Genomic DNA, 10614 nt, shown 5'->3' with positions numbered 1-10614 from the left:
AGGGGAGAAAAGAGGGGAGAAAAGAGGGGAAATAAACTGTACAATGTTAGTGAATGCAGCCTACAAGAAACTGCCAGCTCATGTTTGTGTTCTTGAGTCAAATACACAGGACACTTTATATAATAGATATTCATACCTGTTGTTGCCATTGTCCTGAAGCTCTTTCTTTGGTGATGGTTTACTCAGGAAACTTGGTTTTCTTGGTTGCAATCTTGCCTGATGTTCAAAGTGTCTATTGATACATTGAAGCATTGAGGGATTGAATTAATCTTCAAAAGACGCCACAGTCTCTTCTCAAATTTATTAGCAATTAATCATCGTTTATACCTCTTAAGGTAATTCTGTTCATACAATTTCACTTGGCGCTCTTATTCTATTCCAATCACTTATTTCCAATGAGAAACTTACACTTTATTCCAGAACTTTGTGTCAACAATTCTTGCATCACTTGGTGTCATAACCCACCGGCCCATGTCTCTCATTTTTTTGTAGAACAACAGGTACATAAAACAAATTATGTTTTTTTCTTTTTTTACAGATCTTTGATTAGGTGAAGGACAACACAAAGAAAAGGGCCAATATCAACAAATCGGGTATTTTCTGTGTTAATCGTCTGGTTAAAAAAAAGCAAGTTTTTCAGAGTCAAAAAAAATTAGCTGTGTGGAACATTGTTATCATGATTAATAACCAAAACATTTGCTTTATTTTAAGGGAGTTAAAAAAAAAGCCACATTCGGATTATCATGGGAGGTTTAATATTCATTGCAGTTTTTTTTTTAGTATTTATACATTTCATTACGAAGCCCAAAGAATTTTGCATGTTGAAACAATTTGCTCTTGCAATGCAGTGGTCTGACCTTCTCCAAATTGAAGCACATCTGATATGGCACTTCAAGCTCAGTGAAGTGTGCCTCCCGAAGTGGCAGCACCAATACAAGATGAACATCACCCCAGATAATAAATTAATATATTACTCCCTAACACATTAGCACCATCTCAAGAGTATTAGCTCACGGAGAACAAGAAATGGGCACCAGATGAGGTAACAGCACAAGACCACCATGCACTTTTAAACTTTCAGTAGTTTATTCATGTTGCAGATTTCAACTGTTCAGCGTGGGCAGATAATGGATACATGGAATGGTTCATTGAATGATTACGCAGGAAGAGACCAAAGCTTTAAAACTGCATAGATTGAACAGATGAGACACAAGAGATTGCAGATGCTAGAAATCTGGAGCAACATGTAAAGGAACAGGAGGAACTCAGCAGATCAGGCAGGACCAATGGAGGGAAATGGATAGTTGACATTTCAGGTCGAGACTCTTCATCAATCTCCCCTCTTTTTTTCCAGTCCTGATGAAGAGTCTTGACCTGAAATGTCAACTGTCCATTTCCCTCCAAAGAAGCTGCCCAATCCACTGAGCTCCTTCAAATGTAATTTGCTACAGATTGAACTGCTCCTTATCATTGCATACCCATGGAATGAAGTCATCCTCAACAGAGTTTCGTCAAAAGTACTTCCTGAATTTTAGACATTAACTTTCATGAATAACCTCTTCACCCGTTCTAGGGTGCGATTGAGCATGCATCCAAGTGAACTTGCAGATGTAGATATATTGGTCTTCCCAGCTGTCTGTGGTAAAGAATCCCATGGATTCATCACCCTCTGGCTAAAGAAATTCCTCCTTACCTCTGCTCTAAATGAATGTCCATATATTCTGAGGCTGTGCTCTCTGATTCTAGACTCCCTCACATTCTCACTACTTCCGTTCTACCTAGGCCTTTCAATATTTGATACATTTCTAAGAGATCTTCCCTCATTCTTCTAAACTCCAGTGAGTACAGGCATAAAGCCATCAAGTGCTCCTCATATGCTAACCCTTTCATTCCCAGGATCATTCTCATAAACTTCTCTGAATCTTCTTCAATACTACACATCCTTTCTTAGCTAAAGAGCTCACAATTCTCCAAGTGCAGTCTGACTAATGCCTTATAAAGCCTCAGCATTACATCCTTGTTTTTATAATCTAGTCCTCTCAATAGCCCACAATATGACTGACAATTGATATGTCCACATATGTGCATTACATATCACAAGACAGAAAGGCAAGAAGTTTGCTTACAAATTGGCAAAGTCTGTGTCACCCAGCAGCATTGTTGGAAAGCTATCACATTGGATTGGATTTGCTGAAGCCTTTGGAATCATTTTCCTAGATGAACTCTTCAAGATTTGGGATTTTGTACCAACATTCTTCGCTTTGCAAACATCAGTGACTGGAAGCTTGAAGGCCACATTTTTTTTTCGTGCCACGGCAGTGGATGTCTGCTTCAACCTCTCCTTTTTGCAGAGTACCCTCTGCTTCCATATCATTGCACAGCGATAGACAACCTGATGAAGGCTATAAGCAGTCTGGGGAGAAAGATTTGAAGTTCAATGAAGATTAAATTAAATGTCAGCTATTATGATCAATACATAGGTCAATATTCCAAGATTTTTATTAATTTATACAAGTTGTGAGCATCGCTCACTATTACTTGCCTTGTTTAATTATCCCTGAAGTGGTTGTCAGCCACCTTCTCGAATTACTGCAGTCCCTTTGGGGAAGAGTACTCTCACATCCAACAAAGCAACAATGATATACAAAGCAACACACACAAAATGCTGGAGGAACTCAGCATCAGGAAGCATCTATGGAAATGAATAAACAGTTGGTGTCTTAGGCTGTGACCTTTCAGGACTGGAAGGGAAGGGGGAAGACACCAGAATAAAAAGGTGGGGGGAGGCAACGGGGGATAGCTAGATAGGTGAAGCCAGGTGGGTAGTAAAGATTAAGGATCAGAGAGGAAGGAATCTGATGGAAGTAGGAGCAGACAGTGGACCATAGGAGAAAGGGAAGGAAGAGGGGATCGGGGGGCGGGGGGTGTGATTGGCAGGTGAGAAGAGGCAAAAGGCCAAAGGAGGGAACAGAAGAAGAAGGGAGGGGGAGGAATTTTTTTTTTAACTGGAAGGAGACATTGATTTTCATTCCATTAGGTTGGAGGCTACTCAGACAGAATACAAGGTGTTGCTCCTTCACCCTGAAGATGGCCTCATCTATAAGCAGTTGGAGCACTTTGGCTACTTGCAGGGATAAGTGATGGGAGAGAGATTAGTGGGGAGGGACAAACAAACAAGGGAATCACATGAACCCCGTGGGAAGTGGAGAGAGGTGGGGAGGTAAAAATACATTGGAAATGGCGGAAGTTGTGGAGAATAATGTGTTGAATGCAGAAACTCATGGATAGTAAGGACAAGAGGAACTCTATCATTGTTGAGGCGACAGGAAGATGGAGAAGATGTGGGTGAGGGCAGCATCAATGATGGAAGAAGGGAAACCCTGTTCTTTGAAGAAGGACATCTGTGATATCCTGGAAAGGAAAGCCATATCTTGGGAACAGATGCGGCAGAAATGAAGGAACTGAGAAAAGGGATTAGTACTTTTAAAAAAGACAAGAGTAAGAAGAAGTATACTCAAGATAGCTGTGGGAGTTGTAGGTTTATAAAAGATATAAAAGAGAGATCGAGAAAGGGGAGAGAGGCGTCAGAACTGGACCAAGTGAATTTAAGGGCAGGGTAGAAGTTAGAGGCAAATTTGATAAAATTAACAAGCTCAGTATGGGTGCATGAAACAGCACCAATGCAGTCATCACTGTAGCAGAGGAAGAGTTAGGGAGCATTATCGGGGAAGGCTTGGAACATGGACTGTTCTACGTAGTGACAGGCATAGCTGGAGCTCATGTGGGTGCCCATTGCTGCCCCTTGAGTCTGGAAAAAGTGGGAGGTGCTGAAGGAAAAGTTTTTGAGGGTGAAGACCAGTCCTGCCAGACAGAGGAGGGTAGTGGTGGAGGGCAACTGGTTGGTTCTTTTACCCGTGAATCTTGTTCTCATAGTCATAGTCATACTTCATTAATCCACAAAATCTCCTGTTTGTTCTCCTCAACAGTGAATCCCCTATCACAATAGCTTGTCTATTCTTCCCCCTTCCCCTTTGAACTACAGAGTCAGATTCAATTCCAGAGACCTGATTACTGTAATTTTCTTCTGCTACTTCATCTCCCACCTCACCCCCGGCAACAATATCCAAAGCCTGTTTATTATACCTGTTCTTGAGGGGAATGGCCACAGGGATACTCTGCACTGGCTGCCTATCTCCTTTACCCCCTCCTGAAGGTCACCCAGTTACCTGTGCCCTACACCTCGGGTATAACTACCTCCCTATATGACCAGACGATCAACTCCTCAGCCTCCCAAATGATCCGGAATTCATCCAACCCTCCAGTTTCATTTCCTTAACATAGTTTGAAAGAACCTGCAGCTGGATGCACTTTCTGCAGGTGTAATCATCAGGGACACTGGAGGTCTCCCTGCCTTCCCACATCCTGTAAGAGGCATATTCTACTCTTAACTGTACAATAAAATAGAACAAAAGCCTGTCTTTTCCTATCATTTCGGATCTCCCTCCCCTCCTCCCACTTTCAAATCTCTTACTATCTCTTATTTCAGTTAGTCCTCACAAAGGGTCTTGGCCCGAAACGACGACTGTCCCTCTTCTCATAGATGCTGCCTGGCCTGTTGCGTTCTCCAGCAATTTTTATGTGTGTTGCTTCAATGATGTTCACTTTCTTTCTTTTCTTTGCTATACTGGAGTATTAGACTAAATGTTTGTACAGCTCCACCAGTTTCTTCAGTATGATCAAAAAGAAAGTCCTATGTTATTCCATTGCCCCATTCAATGTTTATTACTAAAGCAATATTCTTCCTTTAGCATGTCTTTCCCTCTACCTATTTGATAGGGCTTTGAAGTGTCTCAGCTGTTTCCTGCACATGTGAGCTCCTCCTAGATAAAGCAACGATAAGAGATCCCTCGGTATACCTTACTAGCCTCTGCAGTCAATGGACTATACTTCGCAATTGCACGGAACAGAACACTACAACACAGTACAAGTCCTCTGGCCTACAATTTGGTGCTGACCTTTTAATCTACTTTAATATCAATATAACCCTTCCTTCCTACACAGCCCTCCATTTTTTAAAATCATCTATATGCCAATCTAAGAGTTTCTTAAAAACCCCTAATCTGCCTCTAAAGTAACCCCTGGCAGGGTATTCCAGGCACTCACCATTCTTTGTGTAAAAAACTTACCTCTGACATCCCAACTCCTATACTTTCCCCCAATCACATTGAACTTATGCACCTGGGGAAGTCTTTGGCCATCCACTCGATCTATGTCACATATTATTTTGTACACATCTATCAGTCACCTCTCATTCTCCTTTGCTCCAAAGTAAAAGCCTAGCTTGCTCAACCCATCCTGAGAAGACATGCTCGCTAATCCAATCAGCACCCTGGTAAATCTCCTCTGCACCCTCTCTGAAGCTTCCACATCCTTCCTATGAGGCGACCAGACCAGAACACAATGTTCTATTTTTTCTTCACCTTCAATGAAATACCACGATCAGATTCACACTGCCTTCTCTTCTAGGAGACTGCTTCCTCTGCTTTTCTACCTCCACCAGCTATTCCCCTTCCCATGCAACCACTGGAGATATAACATCTCATCTTTCATCTCCTCCTTCCTACCATCTACAGCTCCAAATAGTCCTTTCAAGTAAAGCAGTAATTAGCTGCTCTGCTTCCAATCCACTGTGTTGCATTCAGTTTTCATGGATGATCTCCACTCTAACGAAGAAACCAAATGCAGATTGTCTATCACTTTAATTCTCCATCACACTTTCGGCTTGAGCCCTCTCTCTGCACCCTTGTACACTGTTCATCCAGGCCCAGCATAAAGTTGATAAATAACATCCCATCTTCTGTCTGGGCATGATGCAGGCTCTGGGACTCAATACCAAATTCAGCAATTTCAGGTTTTTATTTCTGTATCCTTAGAATTACTTCTAAGGCATACAGAAATACTTTCCCGTCCATGTACCAGTCCAAGTTTCTCTCAAATGTTATCTGGTGTGAGTCCATTATGTTGACTCATTTGTCCTCTCTCCATAAACTGAATATTTCCAATATTTCCTTCCGATTTCCATTCACTGCAAACAACTCTGAACTGTATTGTTGTTTTATAAGTTCCTTTGTTTGTTTTATTCCCTCTATAACTTCCCTCAATTTTATAAACAATGCTCACCATTTCAGATGCTCCCTTTGACCTACAGTTCTTCCCCGTCCCTCGTTACAACTTAAAACTTAAACTTGCTTTTCACCTGCCTGTTTCAACCTGAAACATTAACCACAGATGCTGCCTGACTTACTGAGTGTTCACAGAACTTGCCTTTTTATATTCAGAAACAAACTTATTGCTCCTTATGACGTTGTTGCTTATGAATGCAAAGATTCAGAGAGATTCATAGATATCAACTTCAAACCTCCCTGCTTCAGGGTCTTACCTTCACTTGATGTTCAACAGAAATATGCCTGCGCAACTGGATCATGTCAGAGGTATACTGAAGAATTGCAGCAACTCCCATTCGCAAAAGGTGACTCTGATAGTTTTCCACTGCTTTTGCAACGCGTAATCTTTTTCTCTGTTGCTCCCTCATGTTTATCAGCCAGGCATCAAACACCTGAAAAGGAAATAGGCAGGAGGCTGAAGACCTTAACTACAGCAAGAGTACACTTCAGTCTTCTCATTCCAAAGGGTGCGTCCCAGCTACCGCTGTACCCCTGCATGCTTCGCGGATTGGGATCGGGTCGCTGCCCGGAGGGTGGGGGCTACTGCACCACCCCAACCTGCGACAACTCAGTCTAACACACCATCATCAGTGTGCTCGGCGCTGTCCCAATTCCGGTAAGTAATACTACACTGTACATACATTATTTCTACTTTATATCGGCTGTGTATTTTTACGTGTTATTTGGTATGATTTGGCAGCTTCATAGCCTAAAGGTTACTGGAGAGTGTTTTGCCAAAAGCGCTTGTGTGAGATTTTCTGCCGAGAGCACTTGCGCCGTGTTTTTGCCAACGGCGCTTGCGTGAGATTTTCGTTACAGAGAACAGTGCAGGCAATCGTTGTAGAGAAGTATTTCTAAGTTATATAGGCTGTGTATTTATCATATCATTCCTGCTTTTACTATCCGCGCCTTCCTGTTGACGTCACGCGCCTGCGCAGTTTCCAACACTGTACTTCATTTGCCACTTCTCTGTCCATTCTTCCAATCTATCCAAGTCTCTCTGCAGACTCTCCGTTTCCTCAGCACTACCGGCCCCTCCACCTATCTTCGTATCGTCAGCAAACTTAGCCACAAAGCCATCTATTCCATAATCCAAATCGTTGATGTACAATGTAAAAAGCAGCGGCCCCAACACTGATCCCTGTGGAACACCACTGGTACTCGTTCAGTTCCTCTGCCATCTCCTTATCTCCCATTACAATTTCTCCAGCATCATTTTCTATCGGTCCTATATCTACTCTCACCTGTCTTTTACTCTTTATATACTTGAAAAAGCTTTTAGTATCCTCTTTGATATTATTTGCTAGCTTCCTTTCATAGTTAATCTTTTCTCTCTTAATGACCTTCTTGGTTTCCTTTTGTAAGGTTTTAAAAACTTCCCAATCCTCTGCCTTCCCACTAATTTTTGCTTCCTTGTATGTCCTCTCCTTTGCCTTAACTTTGGCTTTGACTTCTCTTGTCAACTACGGTTGCATCCTTTTTCCACTCCAAAATTTCTTCTTTTTTGGAATATACCTGTCTTGCACCTTCCTCATTTCTCGCATAAACTCCAGCCACTGCTGCTCTGCTGTCTTTCCCGCCAGTGTCCCTTTCCAGTCAACTTTGGCCAGTTCCTCTCTCATAACACTGTAATTTCCTTTACTCCACTGAAATACCGACACATCAGATTCCGGCTTCTCTTTTTCTAATTTCACAGTGAAGTCAATCATGCTATGATCACTGCCTCCTAAGGGTTCCTTCACCTCAATCTCTCTAATCACCTCCGGTTCATTACACAATACCCAATCCAGTACAGCCGATCCCCTAGTGGGCTCAACAACAAGCTGTTCTAAAAATCCATCTCACAGACATTCTACAAATTCTCTCTCTTGAGATCCAGTGCGGACCTGATTTTCCCAATCCACTCGCATATTAAAATCCTCCACAATTATCATAACACTGCCCTTCTGACACGCCTTTTCTATTTCCAGTTGTAATCTGTAGTCCACATCCCTGCAGTTGTTTGGAGGCCTATAAATAACTGCCATCAGGGTCCTTTTACCCCTGCTATTTCTTAGCTCAACCCATAAAGATTCTGTACCTTCCGATCCTATATCACCTCTTTCTAATGATTTAACATCATTTCTTACTAATAAAGCCACACCTCTCCCTCTGCCTACCTTCCTATCCTTCCGATACACTGTGTATCCTTGGACGTTCAGCTCCCAGAGACATGCATCTTTTAGCCAGGTCTCAGTGATGGCCACAATATCATACCTGCCAATCTGTAGCTGTACGACAAGATCATCCACCTTATTCCTTATGCTGCGTGCATTTAAGTACAACACCTTAAGACCAGTATTTGATACTTTTCGCTTTGATTTCACTGCAACTTTATTGCACTGCAACTCATCCCAATGGCTACAAATTTGCCCCATCACCTGCCTGTCTTTCCTGACATCTTTACTGCTCACTATCTTAGATTTATTTCTGTTTTCTCCTTCCTCCGCTCTATCATTCCGGTTCCCATCGCCCTGCCAAAATTAGTTTAAACCCTCCCTAACAGCTCTATTAAACTTTCCCGCCAGGATATTGGTCCCCTTCGGGTTCAGGTGTAACCTGTCCTTCTTGAACAGGTCATACTTCCCCCAGAAGAGATCCCAATTATCCAAGAATCTGAATCCCTGCCCCCTACACCAGTCTCTCAGCCTCGCATTCATCCGCCTGATCCGACTATTCTTGCCCTCGCTAGCACGTGGCACAGGTAGCAATCCCGAGATTACTACCCTGGAGGTCCTGCTTCTCAGCTTCCTTCCTAACTCCTGGAAATCTCTCTTCAGGACCTCCTCCTTTGTCCTATCTATGTCATTGGTACCAACATGTACCAAGACAACTGGCTGCTCACCCTCCCCCTTTAGAATATTCAGGATCCGATCCGAGACATCCTGTACCTGGCACCTGGGAGGCAACACACCATGCGGGTATCTCTGTCAGGCTCACAAAATCTCCTGTCTGTTCCCCTGACTATGGAATCCCCTACGACTACCATATTTCTCTTCTCCCTCCTTCTCTCCTGCACAACAGTGCCAGGCTCAGTGCCACAGACCCGGTCACTGTGGGCATCCCCCTCAACAGCATCCACAACAAGATATTTGTTGCTGAGGGGGACAGCCACAGGTGGGCTCTCCACTATCCGGGCATTTCCCTTCCCTCTCTTGACAGTGACCCAGTTTTCTGACCCCTGTAGCCTAGGGATGACTACCTCCCTGTAGCTCCTGTCTATCACATCTTCACTTTCCCTGATAAGCAGTAGGTCATCAAGCTGCAGCTCCAGATTCCTAACACGGTCTCTGTGGAGCTACATCTCGGTGCACCTGGCGCAGATGTGGCCATCAGGGAGGCTGGAGGTCTCCCAGGATTCCCACATCTGACACCCTGAACAAAGCACTAACCCTGCAGGCATGCTACCTAATTCTACAGGAATGAAACAGGAAAAGTAAGTCTACTCACCCACTTATCTCGCCAAACAGACGAACTTTTTAAACCGTTAGCTCGTACCGTTAGCTGTGAGAGCCCTGCTGTTCCTGTCTGTCCGGGCCGATTCGCGAAAGGGGTGGGGGTTGGAGAAAAAAAGAGTTGGTGCCTCGCTCTCGCCTCTTCCCGTTTACCACCGAAGCCCGTTGAAGCCAAAGCCCTACGCTCTGCTCCCACTCACTCCGCTGCCCGCTCCGACAGCTGCCTGCTGTACAGGGTGGTGTCCTTTTTAAACTCTCCGCACGGTCCTGTTGACGTCACGCGCCTGCGCAGTCTCGTCCTTCTTGCACTTGAAGTTTTTTAAAAAAACTGCCTTCCTTCAGAATTCGGCTCCCACAACGCTCTGTAGTCCTGATCCAAAGGAGAGTCGTTGGTAGCAACCTGCTTTTTAAACTCTCCGCGCCTTCCTGTTGACGTCACGCGCCTGCGCAGTCTCGCCCTTCTTGCACTCGAAGTTTTTTTAAAAAACTGCCTTCCTTCAGAATTCAGCTCCCACGATGCTCTGTAGTCCCGATCCATTACTGCCATTAATTCATCTATCTTGGTATGAATACTGTACGATTTCACATAGTTTGACTTTGCAACAATTTTTCCTTGCTCCTACACAAAGTGTGGTTGTATGTTCTGTCCCTTCCTGTTGAACTGGTTGTCATTACCCCTTCTGCCATCCTACACAATCATGTTGCTTCCATTCTCTTAAATTCAATCATTTGTACTTAGTTTTGTTTAATCTGCAGTTGTTATTTGATTCATTAGCTTGCCGGTCCCAGATCGATTCAAGTAGATTTATCCACTGGAGCACCTCCCTTTTTGCACAGTGGTCTATCACCCCAGCTCTTGAACCACATATATTCAAGTTTCTGATTTTACCGTTTCT

General features: G+C 43.6%; 1 protein-coding gene across 4 annotated transcripts in view; it reads right to left on the bottom strand.

Moving 5' to 3' along the window:
• Positions 1-10614, bottom strand: part of sfi1 (SFI1 centrin binding protein) — a 269555-nt gene that overhangs the window by 68966 nt on the left and 189975 nt on the right. For all 4 annotated transcript variants that reach the window (XR_010015925.1, XM_063031824.1, XM_063031825.1 and 1 more), the window contains exons 26-28: positions 6440-6616; positions 2127-2413; positions 137-232 (exon numbers count right to left, since the gene is read on the bottom strand). Coding sequence is in view for 3 of the 4 variants with exons in the window: in XM_063031824.1 (XP_062887894.1) it covers positions 137-232; positions 2127-2413; positions 6440-6616 (560 nt within the window). In the remaining variant the exon portion in view is untranslated. The remainder of the gene's footprint in view (positions 1-136; positions 233-2126; positions 2414-6439; positions 6617-10614) is intronic.

This window comes from Mobula hypostoma, chromosome 23 (genome assembly GCF_963921235.1).
Source record: "Mobula hypostoma chromosome 23, sMobHyp1.1, whole genome shotgun sequence".
Lineage (NCBI taxonomy): Eukaryota > Metazoa > Chordata > Chondrichthyes > Myliobatiformes > Myliobatidae > Mobula > Mobula hypostoma.
This window is presented reverse-complemented; position numbering and strand designations above follow the sequence as displayed.